We start from the raw sequence: 22,925 nt of genomic DNA, 5'->3' as shown, positions 1-22,925 counted from the left end.
CTGAGATTCATGCTTCTCACAGCTGGCGCTTCTCGCCATAATCTAAATCCGACCTAGGGATATTATTAGTACAACCTGAAGGGGCTGGAAAGCAATTTCGTACAGACTAGGGAGAAGTACGGCGCTCAAAGGGAATCGTCAGGGGTTAGAGCGATAAGATTTAGAACAGGATGTCATGATGGATGCAGCATTTAACGGGGAACTTATGTGTCGGTCAATGCCGCTTCGTTTGTTTTGTGCTAAACCATCCCGTGTTTGGTTCCGCAAAGCAGTCGCGCATGGGACAGCAGCCAATTACGTAAATGGTAACAAAGTGGCACTACTCGGTAGCCATGGCGTCCTCCGTCCATATGATTGCCTCCTCGACCGACCGTCGTCGGTTTCGTTTTGGTCGGTTTCGTTTTAGGAATTTCACTATCATTATTCTGTGGTAGTAGCAGAACAAAAGCACATAGATATGTACAAGCCACACTACAATGTAGTTCTTCACTAGGTTTACTGGGCCAATCCGGAATTGAAGAAGCAGCCCAGCAATGGCTATTGAAAACAAATGGAGGTAGAATCAGACGATACTTGGGTGGTTGAGCAACTGTCGGGAAGAATATCATCTTTTTAAATTATAGAAACTGGTGACTGCGAGTGCACCCATATAATTATCATGGGCAGAAAGAAGTAAAAACATGATGGCATCATCCTCCTTCCGATTCTACTATGGTTATTATTATTGTTTGCACAGAAGATGTTGGACTTGCTATACACGACCAGCGTTGGCGGGACACAGTTGTGATCAACTCTCCACTTTCATGTATCCCTATAGTAAGCGAGCGTTCATTGTAAGCTTCTCTAGAGGGCTCTGTGGTGCTCAATGGGTGCCGTTTGCCATCGCCGCCGCACTGATGAAGAACTAGCGGATGTCGGCTTTCCATCAGGGTTTACTAATCCCGTATTAATACTGTCAGCAATTGTTTTTCAATGTCATAGGCAGCTTGTTAATATGTATATGTTTCAGTAAAGCACTTATCCTATTATATGCATTATCATCATGGAAATACAGGTAACAAAGGGAATGGGCTATTATATATTCGCCGTTTCTCGGACCGGGAGTCGCCACAGACATTGGTGACGTGCAGGGTTCGCCATCCGAAGTTTATCTACATCTACAGCCAGTTTTGATCCATATAGGCTTCCCAGAATACTTCTCAACGTCTCAACACCTCATCTTCGTAACCATAATCCGCGCACACCGCCAAATATGACGGCCACTCCTCCGGGCAGAATAGCCCTTCCGCCCAAACCAACAATTACTGACATCCTCGGCGGGTCTTCGGCTCTCGCGTCCGACACACCATCTCCTCAAGCACATCAAAGCTTCAACTCTCCACACTCTTCCGCCGTCAATGGGCATTCAAGAGGGACTATTCCGCGCTCCAAAGCTCGTACAAAGTCGGCTCGACTTAGTTTTTCTAGTTATGGTAGAGGCAGAGCAGCCAGTTCTCGAGGTCCAGCGGGCGGAATCGTCGACGATCTGCTAGATGATGAGGATTTCGGACCAAAGTTGCCCACTTTGGTGCCCGGGATCCGAGCGGCTTATGCCACTCCTCTCCCTGCACTTCCTATGATTGTAATGTGTATAGTGAGTGGCAACGGATTCATAGATCTGCAATGACATGTAGCTAATCTGCTGCTGCGCAGGCAATGCTGTCAGAGCTATTAGCGGCGAACTTGTGCACTCCATTCATCCTCAAGCAGGTCGAAGGTGTGTCTACAGGTGTTTATATGTCTAGTAATGGCTTGCTGACTTAATCCCGCATGGAAGGTTTCTTCCTTAACTCCGGTCGAGAAAAGAATAGTGAGACGGAAGCCGCAGTTGGTCTTTGGACAGGCAATCTTGTCTCTGTCTTCTTCATCACACAATTTTTCACCTCTCTCCTTTGGAGTAGCATAGCAGATCGTCATGGTCGTCGTGCTGTGTTAGTAGCCAGTCTTGCCGGAAGCGCTATTGGTGAGTCAGTAATTGGGATTCCGCTTGTGTTCTGTGACTTACGCCATGTAGCTCTTGTAATTTTTGGTACTTCTGAATCTGTGAGACTTGGGTCAATGTGTAAATCCAGCATGTAAGCTGACGCTATAAGTTAGCTTCCCGAGGCTATCTGTGTCAGACTGATTCAAGGCATTTTCGGAGGTGCTGTCGGAGTAGTGAGTTTCCAGCTAACTATTAGGAATAGCTCTAACAGCAGGTTGTCCAGTTCCGAGGTTCGATCCGAGACTTGACTGACGACACTAACGCCGCTCGTGCTTATGCTATGCTCGGTTTCTCATGGGGTTTCGGTGGTGTCATTGGTCCTATCATTGGCGGTGTCTTTGAAAGCCCAAAGGAGAACTTCCCCGGTACTGCTTTGGCTCAAATTCGTAAGATGACTGGTATCCTTAGTATGTCAAGATGATGATCGCTAATTTTCAATGTCTGCCAGCCCTATTCCAAAATTTCCCATATATCCTTCCGACTATCATTGGCGGTGGCGTTCTTGCTGTCGGCGCCATCCTCTCTTGTCTTCTTTCTTGGGATGGAGGTGTTCGAGGCGGCAGGCGTATCACCCTCGCAGTCGAAAAGAACGAACCCCTTGCCGGTATTTCTCCTGCTGCTGGTCGTCACGCTTCCCCTGCGCCTTCCAGCCGAACCGCAATCAGGGTCCCATCAGTCAGTTTGAGGCGAGTCTTGTCACCCAGCCAAGAAGAAGAGGATGCCGCTCACGGTGCTGGATATCCGGAACTCTCTCGTAGTGCGGGCGGCCGAAGGGATAGTCGAGCGAGCTTAGGCACGGCTTATGGATACGGAGGTATTCGTTCCAAGCACCCTACTTTGGCAGCTAGAGCAGCATTGGAGGCTGCTAGGAGGGCTTCAGCTGCAGTAGGCAGACCTGACGAGAGTGATGAAGAGGACGGCGAGATGGGTAACAGGGCTCTGAAGGTTGCACAGAGGCTGTTGCTCGCGAATGAGGAGAACACATTTAACATCAATGACCTTTGGGTGTCTGCCGCGGTCGCCCAAGACACTGCTGTCTTTGATGATGAGGAGGAGACAGAGGATGACCAAGAAGAGGAGGTTAACGAAGCCGTACCCGACACTTCTTTTGCCTCCCCTTCATTACATGCACTTTCACCGTCAACCTACGATGGCCATCAAGGTGACCTCTCCTTCCGACGGTCTAGCAGAGCACGCCTCACAAGTGTGGGCAATATTTCTCTTCATCGTAACCTTCCCGGCCACCGATTATCCGTATCACATGGCGGCAGGCGATTCAGCACCACTTCAGGACACATGCCTGCCATCTTCTCCAACACTGGTGTCAAGACTCCGCCAGCTGTAGCAGCCGCATATGAAGCAGAATCGCCCAGACACGAAGCTGACTCATTCTTCCGCGCAGCATCACCTAGTCCCGACCATGGCAGGGGATCCACCGGTGGCTTAAGCGCTATCGCTGAAGGGCCTGGAAATGCTGTGGACTCTGCGACTGCCGGCGTTGCCGCTCAGATCTCTGAGAAAGAGGCCTCTTCGTTCTCACTTTTGCCTGTTCAAGTAATCATCCAGGTGTGTTCAAATAATGACTTTGTTCGTCACATAGAACTTATCAGTCCATTCCGATAGTATGGTCTCCTTGCTTTGCACAACACTATCCATGATCAAATATTCTTGTCATTCTTGGTAACGTACGAGGCTTACCTTTTGAAGTTTTGAGTAATTGCTGATATGATCATAGTCCCTACCGCTCTGGTGGTCTTGGGCTTAACCCGGCCCATTTCTCCCTGGTAGTCGCTCTCATGTGTCTCTGCCAGCTCGTGTATCAATTCTATATTTACCCTCGACTTGGACCCCCTCTCGGTCGTTTCACACATCTTCAAATGTTCAGGATTGGATGTGCCCTCTACCTTCCTGCCTACTTCTCTCTGCCAATCTTACACAAAATTGCTTCTCCTGACTCTGAAGGCAGTTTCTTTTTGATGTTCTGTGGGTACTCCAAGTCACGACGAAGACATTGGATCTGATTGATTCATTGTAGGCTTGGTTACTATCACTGCTGTGAGGTACTGTGCAGGTACATTCTCGTATACCTCCGTCATGGTACTTATTGTGAGTCGAGACCCCCTACATCAAGTACGCCTGTTAACCCATCCCTACAGAATGCCATGTCTCCTCCCCACGTTGTTGGCCTTGCCAATGGACTCGCCCAAAGCACCGTATCATTCTCGCGTTTCTTTGGCCCTGTAATCGGTGGTGCTGTGAGTAATACCTTCCAGAGCATTTCGTGGCAACATACTGATGCCTTGTTTGTAGGTTTGGAGCGCCAGCATCAATGGTAATCCAAGCGGTTATCCTTATGGCTTTTACTTCTGCACTGTAGCATGCTTTATTCAGTGGTCATTGTCATTTTTTATCCGTTAATCAGCCATACCCGGTGCTTGAGGAAAAGGTAGTTTATATTATGGGCGCCAAGCGCGTAGATCGTATAGTCGGGGGACCTTAATTGGTGAACGACAAGAATTTGTGAATCATGGCAGACATCATTAATCACTTTTATGACCTTTTTTTTTGACAGTAACGAATATATGTGGACTCTGCTCGCTAGAATGCGATGGCGAGCATATGTAGCACACTGATTTTTCTGATGATTTGAATCCGACGACCAAAATATATACCCATATACATGTACATGTACAATGACAGCTTCTGTCTGCTCCTCCAGTAATAATCGATGGCCTGTGTAATCATCGCGCCCAACCTATTTGCATCAGCCGTCATCCTACATATGATTAACTTTAACAGTGCATGTCACTTTACGACTGGAAATACTAACGCCAGATCAAAGACTCCAGATTCAAATTATTATGCGCCATGACGAAGACTTTAGCAGCCAAAAAGCATGTTCTTTGGCACTGCAACATCATTAGCGTCAAGAAAAAACATCGCCACCGTGCAGTCATATTATTGCAGCATACAGACTGACACTCATGAGATTTCTTCATACTGTACGTACTTGATACAAAATGTACTCTACTTTTTTCTGATCACAGAAAAGATGAACACGACAGAAGACACTACCCAAACCCCAAATCCAGCCATCTAAGATGAAAAACATGAAAGTAGTAAACATAGATGAATAAATATACGAAACTGACAAACTTTTTTGAAAATAGAATAAGAAATAAAATAAGCCATGATCAACCTTCTCTCTGTTTTTTACCCTTACAAACGTCTCTCTTCTCAATAAATCTCTCCTTGAGGGCTTCCTCTTCGGTCCTCGGCCCATCTGGCAATCAAATTGATATGCCCAGCCTGATCTCTCGCATCCTCAAACATCAGCTCCACATCCGAGTCAAACTTGACTTGGATCTCGTCTCCGTCATTATCGACATAGCGGATCTGAAGCTTGTCATGCACATTCGCCGGTCGGTTAGAGCTGCTGCACAGGCGAATCTTCTTGTGGATTTTCTGATAGAGAGTGATGAAGTCGATCTCTTGTGAGACACCGAGAACGAATTGATCCTTTAAAACACAGGTTAGCATGTTGATCGTATCAAGCTGTACGAGTTACCCACATTGCCAAACCGCAATTTGACTAGCACACTTCCAGAAACATTGTCGCCACTATTTTGTCTCAAAGGGCCCCGAACATCTCCGTTGCCGCTGCCATATGGCGTGGCAGGACTGGTCTGGTCTGAAGTATCGGTGGTAGTCGTGGAGTGATGACTCTCACCACTTGATCTCTTCTCATTGCTCATTCGCTTATTGAAGTATGCTGTTCCACCCACAAGAGTCGTTGAGCTACTAGGTCCAAACCCAGGTACAGGGGTACTTTGGACATAAGGATGCGTGCTCATCTGAAGAGTAGACGCAAGAGGAGAAGTGGTCCAAGTCCCATTGGGCCCTGCGGTGTAAGGAAGAGATACAGCACCAGTGACAGTTGGTTGCTGATAGACATTGGGAGAGGAGGCACTGCGATTCCGGAGGGGCGGAGGGTGGGGCACGCTAGGCATCGCGTGACTAGGAGCGCGCATCATCCCTCTAAGCGACCCGTACCTCCCATATGATTCCCGAGTATCCATCGGATTCCCCTCTCCCTCGTCTACTTCAGTAGCACGCGGTAATCTCGTAGAGCTCATCTGCCTGACCATACCAGTTCGTATACCTGTACTGCCCGGTCCAGAGCCGAAGGAAATTTCCGAGGCCACCGACATTCCCGACATGGCAGACGTTAAGCGAGGAAGGGGAGGAGCCGTTGGTTGTTGAGTACGCCACTGAGTCATGCTGGGACCGTATTGGTCTTCGGTCATAGCACGAGCGCGAAGCTCTGTTGGCAAGACAGAAGTCACTGATTGCTGGCTCTGCACTCGCCTACCGGTGGAAGGTTGACCGGAATAAGCGTACGGATGATACCCTTGAATGCTGGGAGTTGTGCGACCACTGCGGAGGCCTTCGGGGTCTTCGTCTTCAGAATAATAAGGAGTAGTCGATCCGTTTGGAAGTGGAGGCATGTTGAAGGGCGACACTGGAGGATGCTCTGTGGCAGGAGTGGGGGGACCGAAGGAGGAATGTTGGTAGTACTGCCTTTCAGAATTAGAAAGTCGACCAGCCTTCATTCTTGCCGCTCGCATGTCCTCTTGAATCTTGCGCTCGTTGTTGGCAAGTTCCAAAACCTTCTCCGACCATTTCCTCATTTGTTCTTCACTCTTACCGATCATCACGAAAGAATCTTCCTGATCATCGTGGTAACCATCCTGGTTTCGAAGAGGAATAGTCCATCCGATCAATAATCGAGCAGCGCCATATGCATCTTGATAATATGGTTAGTTATGGTCACTTGAAACCGATAATTTAACTCACCTCCAGGCTCAGAGGGCAAGATGGTGGCTTCCTTAATGTTTGAGACAAATATTCTACCCTTCAACGCCAGTTTCTTCTTGTCAAGCGGTCCACTCTTGCTGGTTCCTCGATCTTTCCTTAACATGCTCGAATTCTTGTTCTGTTTCTTCTTCTCTGGTGTGATCTCTTTGCAACAGAGCATCATTTTCTCAAACAAGAAAACGTGGTATTCTCGTGGTTGATCAGCCTTGGTCACCGTGAAGTGGTCGTCGATATGTAGCGATCCAAACTTGTCAACGTCGTGACCTTTCCAGTCATCAACCCGCTCAATAAGTTCGCGCACAGTGGCTTGCTTGGCCTTGAAGTCTGTGACCTCATTGATACCGGCGGCAATACGCTTGACCGCAGCAGAAGCCTCTTCCAACTCTGGTCGGAACGGATACTCATGCTTGGCTGTGGCGTGGAGAATAGCCTGTACGTCATTGTTAGCAATTATATTCGTTCATTTGCGCATAATGACATACATCAAGGAGAAGACCATATTTGGTGATTCTCTGGATAGGCTTAATCATGAACGCCTGCAATTCCCGTTGGGGGTCCAAGCACGGCCTTTCTGTCGGGGATAACTCTTGTCCTCGCTGCGGAAACAGTCAATTTCAGTCACCAATGACCTGCAGGGCTCCACTCACCATAAGAATTGGCATCTGCTCATTCACAACAGTGATAGCGTCGAGGTAATTGGCACAGTATGGGCCGTAGCAGTCAAATTCCGCCTCGCTCAGGATGAACGGCCTGCCCCATACACCCTCTGCCCAAGCACCAGGTCCTCGCTCTTGAATAGGCTCATACTCCGTCTCAAGTTTGATTAAGAATTTCCGCTATACAACTGGGTTAGCATGGTTGCATATGCACTTTATCCAAACGTTTGCTCACGTGGAAATCTAAAATCTTTGACAGATTTGAGAAAATTTGATGGTTCGTTTCGGTGGACACCAACTGGGCCTCCAGCATCTCTTGTGAGCACCTCACCAGAATTTCCAGCTCCTGCACGTAACTCTTCTCACTCGCAACCAACTCCTCGACAGATTTGAAGGCGTTGGCGTCAGCCAATGATGTTGACAGGCCGCGCTGCATCTCCACTGCAGTTGGAGAGTTCTCACTGGGGCCAGCTTCGATATGCACCCCACCATTCATGGTCGCCGCCATATTAGCCACCGCACTCGCACCCGAGCCTATTCCGCCCATGGAAAACGGTAAGTCATAAGACTGTCTAGACTGCGCACGCTGAGCAATGGAACCCGATGCCGCGAAAGGAGTTTGAGGTGATATAGGAGACATGGCAGATACTGGCAGATTGTCCAACATTTCTTCTACCGTGCTCAGCACCTTCATCAAGCCCGTCGAGTCGTACGCTTCGATATCCTCCCCAGTCGATTTGCCCCACAGCTCATGCAACGCCCACATATCAGACGTCCATCTTCCTTCCTCTATTCGCTTCTTCATCGCCATGCAAAAGGCTGCTATATATCTTTGGCAGGGTTTGGCATTTTCTGGTCGCTTGGCCCAATTACGGACACCATTAGAAGAGTCGTAGAATTGAGGAAAGTCGTATTCGATTTTGGCAGGCGCTGGTAAGTCCGCATATAGTGGTGATAAAGGATCGACGAAGGATGGGATAAGGAGGTTGTAAAGGTGGCAAAGGGGTGAACCAAGCCGGAAAAGATGACACATATGTGAAACGACATCCAACGGTTCGGCATTAGGTGGTTGTTCTACGATAATGCATAACGTTAATCAGCTGTTTCCCATCGACGCGCAGGCCACATTGCACGACGCACCTAAAAATGGTTGAAAACCGTCCACACATAATAATCTCTTTTTCAAAATGGAGCAAATTTGGTGTAGAGATCTAGTAGAAGTTGACAGCGCCGCTGTTTTGAGGGCAAGGGCATTTTGGCTGAGTCATTGATGTGTTATCAGTTACAATTTTGCAATCATAGGACACGTGCTTACGGATTTGACGGCATTTGGATACTCTGAATGTCCAGCTGGGGCAAACTTTCATTTCCTCTTTGACTCACAGAGCCTATACGCCTCCTGGAGATGGGGCCGGATATAGACATTGAAAAGCTAGGCTGATGTATGGGGTGATCGTGGTGAGCTTGAGGGCCGTGCTTGACTTGCCTGGATCACCTGAGTCAAGAAAAGCACTGGCCAAATATACCGAGCTGGTAATATACAGGGGATTCGAAGTTGTCGCAGCTCGACCTCGCAGCAAGCGAATGAAGATGTTGGTCTGTTTGTATAGTGGGAGATCAAGGTAGCAATGGTGAATCGTTGAGGAGGAAACTACAAAGGAGGTCCTGCGTGGAGATGGCCAGACGATTTGTCGCGGAAGAGGATCGCCTTTGGAGGATGGGACTTGAGTAAAGGCCTTTTAAGAAGGATGATGACAATATAAAGGTATATCGACGCCGGGCAAAGGTTGTCTAGTCAATTGATGACTGGGATAGGGAGCGATTATTGACCTGGAATGGAAGGCGGTCGACGAAATGCAGGGCGCAGCTGTCAAAAGCCAAAGGAAGACTGTTGTCAGGTTGGTTGATCGAATGACTGTTGGTGACACGCACCGTTACAAGCAAGCCGAGAGCGGGCGTCGAAACCCGAAAAAAGTGTTCCGTCGCTTGCGTAACAAGCGGAAGAGCAATGGACCGTAGCTTAGGCCTTGTCGTGGCTCGTGGGAGTAGGGGCGCCGACCGTGTGCCGTTTGGAGTGCAGCCCGAAGGGTTCAGGTCGCGAGGAGCCGCTATTGTGTGCTAGGAGATCGATGGACGTGGGTGATGACCAGTGGACCGTGGATACCGTCTTTCTCCTCCAGTTCCTTCTTCTGCGGTGCAGGCGGCAAGCGCTGTATCTGGATGTACTCCAATCCACCAGCTTTACTCAGAGCTTCGCTGCAATATCTCCACGGGACTCCACCAGAGACACCGACGCGTGCTCAAATAATCCGACGTCCGAGCGTCTTCCTTGAAACGCCTGTCCCTCGCAAATGTCCGTTCCACACTGTCCTTTCCGTCTTCGCCTTTTGTTCTTCTCGTTCGCAGACGCTGTAAGAAAAATGTCGTTCGAGAAGAAAGATAGGGCAAGAGACCTTGAAAGGTTGAGGATATTGATGTAGGGAGGTAATGGTTTTAGTATGGGAATTTCGGGAGAATGCTGGTACCCAAATGTATGTGAAGGAACGCGTCCGTGGCGACAGCCAGCAATTTCGGTAATCAAAAATGTCTTGTCTCGTTGAGATACCGTAATGACTTTGAAGTTTGTCGCCGCCGTTCTCCAAACGAGGATGAGCTTATAGTCTATAGCTTAATATCGCTGAGGCTCGCTAGGTATTAGGATGTCGAGAATGGAAGAAGGATTCAAAATAATTGACCGACTGAAGATAGCGACAACAAGCGAGGGAAAAAGGCTGGACGCGTTAAAGGACAAAAAGGTGTGTTCACCTCCGAAGACATCCTACTGGGTTGTGCGCCACCACAAAAAGGCTCTTTTGTGTTCTGTGTTTTGTTCTTTCTGCTTGCTTTGAGCCAGTGACTGCTCTTAATAATAGTTCTTCTTCTTCAGATCCTTCTTGGGTTGCATACAAATATCCGACGATAGCAGTTCGGTACTCTCCTTACCTAGCAGGTTGGGCCGACACAAAAAAACAGCTAAATTCTAGGCGTTCAAAAATCTTTTAGAATTAATAAACTCAGGGTTAAGCTCATATGCTCAACAAGACGCCACCCGACAAAATGAGATTCGGATAAATGGACCGGTGGACGGTAAAGCGGCAACGGGGTTCATATTCAAAGCCAAAAAGCTAAACAAAATTAGGGGAAATCGGCCATCCAGCAGGCAGATCTTTCATTCTGCACGTCATGGATCACGCATGGAATATGGAACATGAACTTGAACATGGAACTTCACGCATCATGTACATCAAGCATATTCGAACACCCTGCTTCATGATCATCCGCCTCACTTTTCTGTACAGAGTACAAGCCACCAATCAGCAGGGAGCATGTAAGGCGGCTCAAGAAGAGAAAAGGTCCGAAGACCACCAACAAAGAAAGAGAATATGAGCAATTCAAGATCGAAAATCCCATTTTTCCCATAATCTCGCCCGGCATGGTTCTTCTTTTTAACGTCGTTAGCTTCGAAGTACAAGTCCAAATACTGGCGGAAACTTCTGTCCCTGAGAGTGCCTTTCTCATTTCAGCCGAAAAATCGGCCACCACTCTGGTCGCTCCACGGTGCACCGTCATTTAATTATTACCATTCAAATTTATCAATCGTGGAACCACTGGACAGCCACCACAACGAAGCCACGAGAAAGGAAGAAGCGGCAGCAGCTCTCTGTAGCATAAATGGCATCATACAGTTTCGATGATCAATAAGACCTTACATCCATTCTTCAAAACCCATTAACGACATTCGGATGATCCCCCATCGTTCGCCTTCGTTGTTCTCACTCTCCCTGCCCCCAAGCTCATACGGTCAGATTGGTCCTTGCAGTAAGAAAGAAGGATGAGCCGATATTACAACATACAGTAGCGAACGCCAATGTCAGCGCGTAGAAGATATCAATCATAGCTGCACCTGGTCCGAGGGGTTGGTATGTTGCGTTTAATAATAATCGCAGTACTACAGAGGCTGTGCTGGGTTCGCAGACGATGAACAGCCGCATAAACCGGACTTTCCTCGTCTTTCGGCATTTGTTAACGCTATCCGATACTTAAGTGTCGGAAACCTGGACTTGATAAGCACATTTACATACCACTATTGTTATTTGTACTTCATCAGGTCGTGTTATACGAAAGAACGACTTATCCGTGCCTTTTTACCGTTCGTACCTGGTATTATTCAACTATTGCGTACCCTGCTCATTGAGCACTGCCAACCCGACAGTTGTTGGTGACAGCTATGGGTCAAGATTCACAAATAGCATATCAGAATTCAGAATCCTGTCCATCTCCGAGATTGGCATGTTAGTAGGTAGTAACGCCAACGCGTGACGCGTAATACCACTAGTACTGTCGGCCACGCTATTTGGACGCTATCCACTCCTCCCCCCCTCTCATCATTCATCCACTAGCTACTCTTGTACTGTGACTAGAAGCTAATACATTACTTATAGTCCGCTGCTGTGCTTTCCATCGCGGTAAGGCAAAATGACCCATGCGTGACTTTAGAGGCCAGATCTCAAGATGGTTTCCGCAATGTTGGACAGTTTACTCTGAAATGCCGACAGACGCGAAATTATAGCAAAAAGTAGTAGTTAACGACCTGAAGGCCTAGTAACAGTAGACAAAACTGTGCAGTAAGCGGCGCCAACCACGTCGCCCCCGAACGAATGACCACTGCTGCCGACAGGTCCGAGGGTTCGCAGCAGTCGCCAGACCAGTAACGGATTGCGCGGGGGATTATCATTATTGTGCCTGTCATTCATATCTATTACTACCTGATGCGTCAATCGCGGGCATGGCAGATAGAGTCAGATATCCCAGTTACAAATTGCAACGAAACAGGTTATTATGTACCTAGGTTTTTTTTTTCTATATACATACTGGTACGATACCAAATATGACGCACGAATCAGTTATCTGGTTGGGGGAGTTGGCAGCATTGCACGGCGTAGGGGATATTCTCTGCTTATTAGAGTTCTGAAATCTCATAGGAAGAAATACGTTACGACGGACCGAAGACGGGGATTTCGGATATACCGTACGATACGATAGGGCGAGAATCGTACATGCTAATGACCAGCGAATGACAGCCAATGAATTAACGATACACGCATGTTATGTCAATCTCGGATGAAGATGCTCGTCCCCCTCGGCCTCTCTTGCAGCCTTCTCTGCCCTCTTAACCAACTCTTCCTTCCAGCCAAGCTGTCCTGTGAGATCTTCGTAGAAGTCAGGTGTTAAGCCCTAGATTTTTAAAGGGTGTGAAAGTTAGCGACTGTTCCTTTCGATGATAAGAATCCGGAAACCATCAATTGGAAAGTAACGATAAAAAAGTTCGCTGGAGACGGGAAGGACGTACAGCTTTAAGACGATCTTCAGCGTTGAAGGGGCCTTTGATTTTCCCCCGGAAGTTGGCCTCGACTTCAGAACGGAAAGTGGCGATGGGATCCAACCCTTGCTTTGCGCACCTAATATTAAGGGAAAACATAAATCGAATTAGGATTTCTGCGCCAGAAGAAACCGACATAGACCAGATAGAGGAAGAGTAAACTTACAGCCAAGTAAACCATCGATGGCCGGTAGTCACATCTTTCGGGTGTATGTCAACACGGTCTGAAACAAATCTAAGACCTGACGGGAACTCACGGGTAATCTCATCGGCATGAATGATCTCCAGTACCTTTGAGCTCTCGACATCTCCGGCTGCCTGAAGTTTGGCTAATGTAAGCGGGTTCATGTCGATCCCTCGAGCTTCAGCGACAAGATGGATGATCGCTATGCGCGCGGAGAGAGAGTCGGCCGTTTGGGTTGCAGATTCCCAAAGGCCAGCATGCACTAGATTCAGTGGTGAATGAATGGCAGACAAGGAATATGTAGGGAGAATACGAATCGTAGCGCTTACCTGTGTGAGCGCCAAAGTATGAGCCCATTTCCTACAAATGCGTCAGCATGATCACGCTTCATCTTTGGAACATATTACACACCACTAGTCGTCTAGCCAGTAATGTATAATGCTTCGCCTCATCCTCTGCGACTTTGGCCCAGTCCAAGAAAAATTCTACAGGTAATCTTTCGCCATTTACCTCAACGTGTGCGAAGCGGGCAATGATATCCCATGCCAGATCGATCGCATACTGCTCAATGTTGGCGAGAGCGTCTAGTGCCGGAATGAGCGTACTGATAGACGGGTTAAAATAGACATAAAGGCTTACGAAGCATGAGAATGCGAGATTTCTCGCTCCCGCCCTTTCCTCGCCTAGGCGTCTTTCCTGGCGCAATAATTTCGACCTCTCTAGGTGGCTCATCTACCAAACCTCCATTCTCTCTTTCCCTCTTGATCTCACCCTTGGTTGGCCGTATGGACTTGAGCTGGCCTGCTCTTAAACGGGTTACAGCTTCTCGAGTGAGCAGACATTTCAGCTGTGGGTCGGAAGTTCGAAGGATAAGGTGAGCGAATGCTAGGAGAGACGTCGGTAAAGGATCTGGCAGAGTTGGAGCACTGTGAGAGAGATGTGGAGGTAATGAAGATGGAGAACAATGTCCTGACACGGAGAGAGAGGCAAGAGAGGGAATAGGAGGGTCCAGGAACTCTACGCAATTTGATAAGCCACTTTTTACTAAGATCATCAAGAGGTCCCACCTTCGCTGACACCTCTCATTTCAACAAGTTCCCATTGGCGGTCGGCATCTGTTCCAAAACTCTCAGTGTGCGGTGCTTCAACCCATACCTCGGCCTCATCTTCTATACCTTGCACCTTCACTTCATATGTGCAAGCTTGAAGACCAGTCGCTAGCAAAAGATATATTATTAGAATGTCAATGAATGCATACTCTATTGGCTTACAGCTTGAACCATCCTTCAAGTCTACGATGAAGGTCAGTAAGCGTTGACGGAATGCTCGATCAAACATACCAAAATCATACTGATGCCATGGACAAACTTAAAAGTACCATAAGTTCTTGATGTTTATTCACCACGAGAAAATCACTTACCAATCGCTCGTGTGTCCTCGATGTCCTCGATCTCCGCGTGGCTCAATGGCGCACCGAGATGCGGGCAGGTCTCTTCCATACAGTACAGCTCGGGGGCTCTCCATGATGAAAGACCTGTTGAGACTTGTCCTATGACAGATCCGCTGCTCTCTGCACCTGGCTTGTTGATTCTGAAAAGCAGTAGGCGATGGTATACGACAGGGTGGTCGACTGTTCGAAGAGCAAGATGAAAGCGTGTATGTGTAAAAGTGGCCTTGAGAGGGGCGATTCTGGTTATTCGTCAGGCTGTGCGCTTACTATGTGGATGTACATACCTGACGAATTGCTTTGAAATAGGCATCTCTGATCTATCTGCAGTGTGATCTGTTATTGCTTCAGTTTGAGGTGGAAATTTGAATGGTTATCTGCTATCGGCAACCAGGCACGGTCCGCTGAGATCATGACTTTCTTTACTACAACATGGGTCAGACTGGAGTACACGCCGATTCCTTCTTGTTTGGTCCTTTTCTTTCTCTTCTCTTGCATCGATATTTATTCCTAGCACTCGTTATACCCCAGAGCCATACATGAGCTCGCAACAGCCGTACATGGCTTCGAGTTACCACTCTTTCCGCGATTCCGCGCCCGGACCTTCTCGCTCACAGCAGTAAGTCATCTCGTTCAAGAAGGACTCATTATTTGCTGCCTTCTTTACGAGCAGAGAAAGTCCTGAACACGTCGCTGACTACCGTTCAAGCGTGACAGGTACATGGCAGCCGCTTCCGTATATCTATTCGGGATTTGTTATATACCCATTCCATCCAGAGGTGCCTCCACCTACTCCGACGACGCTAGATGAGACATCGCCGAAATTACCACCTTTCGTCCCGCAACATGGTCTGGATATCTTGCCTTGGTCAGGTGGTAAACCAGATCTGGCTGGGGGTGACTTGTATCCTCAGGGGGAGAGAAACCCGTATGAGATACGACTGGATATCGGAGATGAGTTTTATGCCTTTGAAGAATACCGATGTCCGATCGAAGAGGACGGAAGGGGTGACTTATGGTATAGAGGGTAAGTTCGTCCCTCGCATATTTTATCAATTACTCATGCCACCTGCCGGAAGTTTTGTTGTCCAAGCCGTATCCATCACCTCCCTCTCTCCTGTCATCCCATCCGAAGCAATGTCTGCTCAAACGGTTTCCTTTCCTCGACCAGAGCCATCGGTATTAACTGGCATATTCCCCGCTTCCGTTTGTCATATCCGTCCAGGAAATGAAAACGATACTGGAGAGCTCTCTATCGCCTACGAAAAGGCTATCCAAGCTGCGGAGCAAAGAAATAGAAGGGTTCTCGAAGAATCGGATTACAATCTTCGAGCTTTAGGGACCGGAATATTGAGCGAAATGGACACGGTGAAAGAAGAGGATGAAGGCTACGCAGGGCTGGTCTCCAAGCCGCAAAATTTCGGTCTTGAGAGGGGCGTGGTCGAAGTTGGATCATCGGAAGGAAGACCCGTAGATGCATTGTCAAGAAAAGGCTCGAAGAACAGCTTTTCAAAACCGAATAGACCAAAATCTCTCGTGCTCGAGCAGCGAAAGACTGTGATCGAAGAAGATAAGGACCAGCCTCCTCTTCCAAGGCTTACCGCGGGGGACTCCACCGCGGGCGGGCAACAATGGCCCCTAATAGATGAGATAGCATGTGCAATCAGGGAATGGTACAGCGTATGTAATGACCCCATCTGCAGGGGAAAGATTGCGCTGACTCGCAATGTGTAGAGATTACCAACATATCTGGCAAACCGAGAGTACCGCCTTTTCAATACTGTCACTCAACACATCGATGCCCTTTCTCTGGGTCGGCGCCAGCTACTCTCACAAATGCTTAGTGGCGATGAACTTGTTCGTGTCCGTCGCGAATGTGTCTCTCGCCTTGTCAAGTGCAATGTCGCGCAGGGTTTGGATGTCATTGTGAGAAATTTGGAAGACGGCAGTGTGGTAGTGGTCGATAGGGAAAGGGCCTATAGCGGGACGAAGTGGGTGGGAGGGATAAGTTGTTACGTCTATCAAGTCCGGCTCGCTTATATCGACGTTATACCTCTCGACAATGTCTTTGCCGAAGTCTTCTTAACTCCTCAGAAAGCAGTATTCCAGTCGCATACGCTTACATCCTCCAAGGGTGAACTATCTGACTTACCAGCAGGGTCATTCTACCACCTGTTCCTCGAATTGCGTGCCTTCGTCGCCAACCCTTGCGCCCCCGGTGAAACCGCAGAACTGTACTTTTCCCTCTATAACAAAGCCGACAAGAGATTTATCTCCGAAGAGTATTGTCTCATTTTGAACCACTATGGCTCCCCGGCGCGCGATTCGGAACAACGCTTAGGGAGGATACGAACCCTTTTCACAGATCTAAAAGTCGAAGACCTTGCGCCAGACACGTATCTTGTATGCAAGATAATAAGGAACGGGGCTATGAAGATGCGGTCCGACGATAGCATGCTGCCGGCGTCTCTCTCAGCTTCTGTTGCTGGCCAGCGCTCGAGTTTATATGGTATCTCGGAAACTGGACTCTCTGGTCACAACCAATGGCGGGGTGATTCATTGATGAATCTTACTGACGATTCTTTTTCCGTCACCTCTGCCTATGGACCAGAGACTCATCGACCGCCGACAACAACAGGCACCACTAATGCACCTTCCAGTACGATTGGTGGAGGATCAGGATTTGGCGGGAAAGTCAGAGTTAGGAGACCGTTAGGTTGGGCTGTCATGCTTTTGCCTCCGATGAGCAAGTTGATGGGCGATGGCCTGGATAGGGATGGCGGAGGGGTGGAGCAAAGCGTGAAGATCTATGTCCCGAGGGAAGAGAAGGATTTTGCGGGAATGTTTGATGATGTGATTCACAATCGCGTCAAACAATACATGGATTTTTCAAGGTGAGCTGTCTCTTTGGCTTTTATAGATATTCATCTGATGTTATTCGATCATATAGAGCACAGAGTATCGTTCTCTATCTCAAATCATTACGCGGCCCAGCCCCTCAGCTTGTTCGCGAACATCCCTCCCTTTTGTTGGACATCCCTCTTACATCTCGTCTCTCGTTCCCAGATGTCGTCTTCCCTGGCCATTCACGACATGATCTCTACATCAAGCTATGTTCAGCTTCCTTCACATCTGCACCTTCTTCCTCTTCCGGTTCTATGAGACTGAAGAAAAACGTTTCACCTGGTTACAACAGTGATGTGCAGGTGACTATGGAGATGAGAAAGGCAGATGGGACTGTTGTTGAAGATGCTATCATGGCAGGCGGATCAGGCGAACCCGGTACGTCCCAATGGAATTCAATGGTATTCCACCATAACGACAAACCGGTGTACGACGAACTTGTCAAGATACCTCTCCCAGTCCAGTTGTCAGAATACCATCTTTTTCTTACGTTCGGCTCCAAGAGTAAAAACAAGCAAATGACTGCGGACGAGGCTGAAAAGCCGTTCGCCTTTACCTATCTTCCGATTTCAACTGCGAACATATTTGTCAAGGATGATGATCATGAGCTTGTGCTCTACCACATGGATAAGAACTTTCAATCAACGCCAAGTCTGTATTTCGACGCCCCGCATAGTGCGAAGGACTGGGCTCACGATCCTGTTCTGCCTGATACGATTCTCAAGGGTATGTCCCCTTTGAGAGATAGGGTTATGATCAGAACCAGGCTTTGCTCGAGTGTTCATACACAGGATGAGACACTTCGCTCCTTGTTCGCCTGGCAGACTGCGACAGAGTCGGAAAATGCCATCGGACTTTGCGAGATGCTCAAGATGTTTGGTTTTGTGGAAGAGGAAGAGATTTCCCGATTTGTGCCGCAGGTGTTGGATTCATTGTTCGGTATCCTGGTGACTAGCCTGAGTGAACGACAGGAGCAACTGAACGATCTTGTTTTCAAAGGCATGGTCAAAGTCCTCACAATGGCCAATGACAGGCGCTTCCCCAACTTCAAGGCTATTCTTCATATGTACACCAGCAAACAATTTCACTTTCCGGCCGCTTCGTTTCAACTACTTCGCTCGATGAAGTCAGTAATGGCCTTGCCGCATACGAAAGATTATCGACTGTTCTTGAAAGTTTGGCACCTGTTCTTCCAGTTCATCATTCGTTCACGAGAACAGGATCGTGGGAGAAGTGTCGGGGCCGATGTCACTTCGGCGCATATTGAAGCAGAGTTTCAGAGCCAGATCAAGCACATTTTGAAGGAAATCAATAATCTCATGGAATCACCTGACAAGAGCCTCATCGGTACCCAGACTTTGGCCGTGCAGCATTATGCCAATATTCTTCCCGATCTCGCCCATATCTTCCAGCCTCTTGAAATAGCCGAGATAATCATTGCTTTTGCCGACACTCTCTCGTACGCCACAGGAAGTATTGCTGTCTATAAGCTGTTGTTGTTGTTGCAGGTCGTCAAGAATACTTTTGAGATGTCAGAGAGCAGGAGATTGTTGGTTCCTGCCATTGTGAGGTGGTTGAAACCTCATCTTGGACGATTCGATGAGTACAGCGGAGGCATGGAGCCTGATCAAACGGCAAAGGATGGGCGAAGGATGAAATGGCTAGAGTGTAATAGGTTGGCTGTCACAGTAAGTAATCGGAGCAAGCTCATATAGCAGGATGATAGATGACGAGAATGTAGGGCTTGGCCTGGATGACAGATAAGCTACAACAGTGCTACGTATCCCCGCAAGTTCAAGCGAATGAAGACGTCAAGCGACAGGAAGAAGATAACCTCGAGTATTGTCTGACCCTTCTTTCAGGACTCTATTCCTCATACGCAGAACTCTCCAATCCACGAACCCTCGATGCCTTCCACAGACAACGCTCTTCAATCACTTCGTCCATCTGGGAAGATACTCCCGATATATTCCCTACTTCTTACCCCTTCGCCCTTATCTCTCAATTACCACCTCCATCTCTCTTCGAGGCCCATCAGAATGCGAATGACTCTGGCATGTCTGCATCAGAGCTGTTTAATTGCGGTCTCGCAGAGTGTGCAGTTGTCATCGTGAATGTGATCCTGGCTACTCCGGTAGACAGCATCATTAGGTGGATCAGAGAAACATTGGAAATCGAAGGTGCAGAGTCTTGCGGAAAGCTCTTTATCCACTCCTTCGACTTTGTCAAATCTGTTATCAGCTTTGAGGCTTTCCCGAGCCAATGGCTTACCCTGAGATCAATGTGCTTCAGCGGCTTACTGAAGCTTCTCGAGTGCATCGCGACGGTAATGGAAGACGATATATTTGTACCGTCTCCTCCCAAATCTACTGGGAACAGCATTTTCCCTAGTAAAATCGAGGGATTCGATGCCAATCTCTGGCGAAAATGTTTTGAACTCTTATGCGACTTCTGCGGATCTGAAGAGTTAACTCTGGAAGACCAAACGCCTCAACGTCGACGAGCAGAATGGATCATTTCTGGAGATTTGAGGGAGGGCGGTGCGAGGCTACTGTTGAGGCTTTGGAACGCAGTTGGATGGCCTCTTGACATCCCTGGGGGTCACGCGTTAAGGATGGGAGGGTATCAGACGAAGTTCACCGGATTGGGAAGCAAGGTGCTGGAGCTGTGTCAATCAGGCCACGATGTATTGTGTGAGACGGCAGTCGAAATACTGTTCTCCTTAATATATGCTGAGCATCTCCTGGATAAGGAGTGCACTTCTATAGAGACAGAAGTCTTTGTGACCCTGGATAAACTGGTAAGTACAATTAAGGATGTAGTGAAAAATAGCGTAACTGAATGTTTCGATAGTTCACGGCCGAAGCCACTCCCTCTTCGTCTGACCCCACGCTGAAATCTTATTTTGTTGCCGAACTTCGTAACGTCTTCGAATCCTCTCCGGAGATTCATCCATCGTTTACTACCAAGCTCTCAAGCTTCCTCTCTCAGGCCGAGTACTTCATTGACCTACTATTGGCTCTTCGGGACGTACCTGTTGGCCCGCTATGGCATGATGAGCGCGCCACCGCAATTTACCAGCTGATGAATTTTGTCAGCGCGATGGGTAGGAAAGGCTTGTATGTGAGATATGTGCATGAGCTGGTGAAAAATAGCAAGAGCGTCAAGAACTGGCTCGGAGCTGGGCTTGCGTTGAAATTGCATGCCGACATCTATAAGTGGAAAGTGGGAGACGAACATTGGGTGGATGCTGGAAGATGGGGCGATTTGGAGCTACCTGCTCATAGTGAGTTTGCAAGAAAACAGGCAATCTACTATCACATCCTGGGATATCTTGGTAAGCCCAACTCTTATACCTAACGACGATTCTGACTACCGCTTATAGCACAAGCCGAAGCTCATGAGTTCTCCATCAACCTTTGTCAAGAGCTCATCACCCAGCATCAAAGGCTCACATACGACATTAACATGATCACTGAACTTCTCGGACATCAAGCGAAGCTGTGGATGACTATCGGGGAGGCGCCGAGGCCAAAACAGGAGTACTTTAGGGTGGCATACTTCGGAGACATTCTTTCACTGGACAAGAACAAAGATTATGTGATCAGGGCCCAAGTAGGGCAAAAGTACACGGATTTGTGAGTAACTTGAATTTATGTTTTCCCGAAAGGGCGTTGACATCTGGAGCAAGCTGTGACATTTTGCAAACCAAATATCGCCAGGCCACGATCCATCGCTCCAAAATACCTCCACCAGAGTCCATCAAACGTGGTACCGACCCCGTCATATGGATTATGCCTGTAACCCCTGAACCTGACTTGACTAACCCTGTCTTTGGGGAGAATGTGTCGGACAACGTCCAAAGTTATTGGAGGTGGAATGGGATCAGGAGATTCAGCAGTGTGAGACCGTATTTGAAGGACCCAGGGGAGAGAGAAACGGCCTTGGCGTGGACAGAAAAGACTTTGTTGATAAGTGAGCTATCCTCGTGAACGTGCGCGCAGTGATTGATGTTCTTGCAGCAAAGGACGAACTCCCAGGTGTGCTTTGCCGTGGCGAAATTGTCAACATTCGATATGAGCAGATTGCTCCAATAGCAATGGCCATAATGGAGATCAAGGCAGCTATCAAGAGTTTGCAGAAATCGAGCAGAGGGGAAAATGGTCGACTGCCCGAGTGAGTTTGATCAGCAGTTGGTTTGGAAGGTTGGAACTGACATTGCTATAGATCGAAGGCTTTGGGAACAGCCATCAACAATGCCGTGGACTCACCGGTCAGTGAGAGAATCAAGAGATATCGCGAGGTACGTGGATACGTGAATGGTAAGCTGTCAACAGGCAATAGTAACTAATTTTCGTCCACTCATCCAGCTGTTTATTGAGGGCACTTATTTGGACAGTCACCCGGAAGATTGTGAGGAAATTCAGCAGCTCAAAACCGCCATAATACAATACGTGCGCGCAATTCAGGACAGTTTGGAAGTGCATAAGCGGATATGCAGAGATGTCGCCTTCTACGAGATTTTGAAGAACCGTGAGTTTTTTAACTGCTGAATTTGTAGTCTTTGCTTATTCCTTGATGAGAACTATACAAATCCTTCGCTGAGGAGGCTGGTTTCCCCTCATCATCTGCTTCTTCGGACGACCATTTCCCTTCCTTCCCTTCATTCGCTCCCGACTCGTCTGATCACGGCAAATACTACAGCTCGACTAAAAGCCAGCCGTCCATTTCGATCAGCTTTCACCGCTCATCCGCCGACCGTTCTTTCTCTGACCACAGAGAACCGAACATCACTTCAACGATGGGTTCGGAGGGCTATAATCTGCCTCCTTTGAGGATTGGTAGATTGCCTTCCTCCGGTGGTCAACCCCTTACTGTCCATAGTGCAAGCACTCATACCCACACACCTCGCGAATCCACCTCTACTACTCATAATACGCCTTCAACTCCCGTCCGCGCTGGCATCACTACGCCTACAAGCCCTCCTTTCCGAACTCCTAGTAGAACGGGAAGCGCACGAAAGAAGGACCATCGTAGATCGTTGACGAGCCCCTTAGGTCCTAGTGAACTCGGTCATGGCAAAAACAGAAGTGTTTCGAGTCTGAGTATTAGGGCGAAGAATATGATGCGAATCGCGAGCAGATCAAGTGGCAATGTGGTAGCGGAAAATGATGTAGACGAAGAAGCACCGCCAGCGCCGGCGAAAGAAAAAGGACTGAAGAGATTTGGAAGTCTGATACGAAAAACCAAGTGAGATACTTGACGTCAAAATGTTCTAGATTCCCTCTATTCATATGCCCAATTCGGTTTTATTTCCTTGTGTATATTTACCTGTTGCTTACAATATTTGCATTTACTTGTTCATACAACATTCATGTAGCGAAAATGACGGAAAGAAACTTGACGACTGGGTA

General features: G+C 48.1%; 4 protein-coding genes across 4 annotated transcripts; 2 read left to right on the top strand and 2 right to left on the bottom strand.

Annotated features, from left to right (window-relative positions):
- Window positions 1-1,252: 1,252 nt before the first annotated feature.
- Window positions 1,253-4,441, top strand: CNBH3670 (hypothetical protein; the record flags this gene model as incomplete). The annotated part of the gene is made up of 12 exons (XM_768822.1): window positions 1,253-1,633; window positions 1,693-1,756; window positions 1,817-2,002; window positions 2,054-2,082; window positions 2,137-2,196; window positions 2,247-2,430; window positions 2,472-3,589; window positions 3,647-3,708; window positions 3,759-4,006; window positions 4,059-4,129; window positions 4,180-4,278; window positions 4,334-4,441. The coding sequence occupies 12 exons, from the start codon at window positions 1,253-1,255 to the stop codon at window positions 4,439-4,441; spliced, it is 2,610 nt and encodes an 869-aa protein (XP_773915.1).
- Window positions 4,442-5,260: 819 nt separating this feature from the next.
- CNBH3660 (hypothetical protein) lies at window positions 5,261-8,982 on the bottom strand (the record flags this gene model as incomplete). Its single annotated transcript, XM_768821.1, has 8 exons — window positions 5,261-5,542; window positions 5,596-6,830; window positions 6,881-7,331; window positions 7,384-7,497; window positions 7,549-7,737; window positions 7,793-8,631; window positions 8,698-8,816; window positions 8,882-8,982. The coding sequence occupies 8 exons, from the start codon at window positions 8,980-8,982 to the stop codon at window positions 5,261-5,263; spliced, it is 3,330 nt and encodes a 1,109-aa protein (XP_773914.1).
- A 3,720-nt stretch (window positions 8,983-12,702) lies between these two features.
- Window positions 12,703-14,920, bottom strand: CNBH3650 (hypothetical protein; the record flags this gene model as incomplete). Its single annotated transcript, XM_768820.1, has 10 exons — window positions 12,703-12,831; window positions 12,947-13,055; window positions 13,143-13,422; window positions 13,490-13,520; window positions 13,572-13,744; window positions 13,800-14,177; window positions 14,228-14,377; window positions 14,432-14,527; window positions 14,581-14,849; window positions 14,895-14,920. The coding sequence occupies 10 exons, from the start codon at window positions 14,918-14,920 to the stop codon at window positions 12,703-12,705; spliced, it is 1,641 nt and encodes a 546-aa protein (XP_773913.1).
- A 226-nt stretch (window positions 14,921-15,146) lies between these two features.
- CNBH3640 (hypothetical protein) lies at window positions 15,147-22,346 on the top strand (the record flags this gene model as incomplete). The annotated part of the gene is made up of 13 exons (XM_768819.1): window positions 15,147-15,226; window positions 15,317-15,634; window positions 15,687-16,287; window positions 16,342-17,501; window positions 17,528-19,199; window positions 19,253-20,311; window positions 20,365-20,797; window positions 20,897-21,149; window positions 21,203-21,486; window positions 21,534-21,687; window positions 21,739-21,784; window positions 21,882-22,044; window positions 22,216-22,346. The coding sequence occupies 13 exons, from the start codon at window positions 15,147-15,149 to the stop codon at window positions 22,344-22,346; spliced, it is 6,354 nt and encodes a 2,117-aa protein (XP_773912.1).
- Between the last annotated feature and the right edge of the window lie 579 nt (window positions 22,347-22,925).

Source organism: Cryptococcus neoformans, chromosome 8, assembly GCF_000149385.1.
Source record: "Cryptococcus neoformans var. neoformans B-3501A chromosome 8, whole genome shotgun sequence".
Taxonomy (NCBI): domain Eukaryota; kingdom Fungi; phylum Basidiomycota; class Tremellomycetes; order Tremellales; family Cryptococcaceae; genus Cryptococcus; species Cryptococcus deneoformans.
The sequence above is the reverse complement of the archived record's forward strand: the minus strand, read 5'-3'. Positions and strand labels throughout refer to the sequence as shown.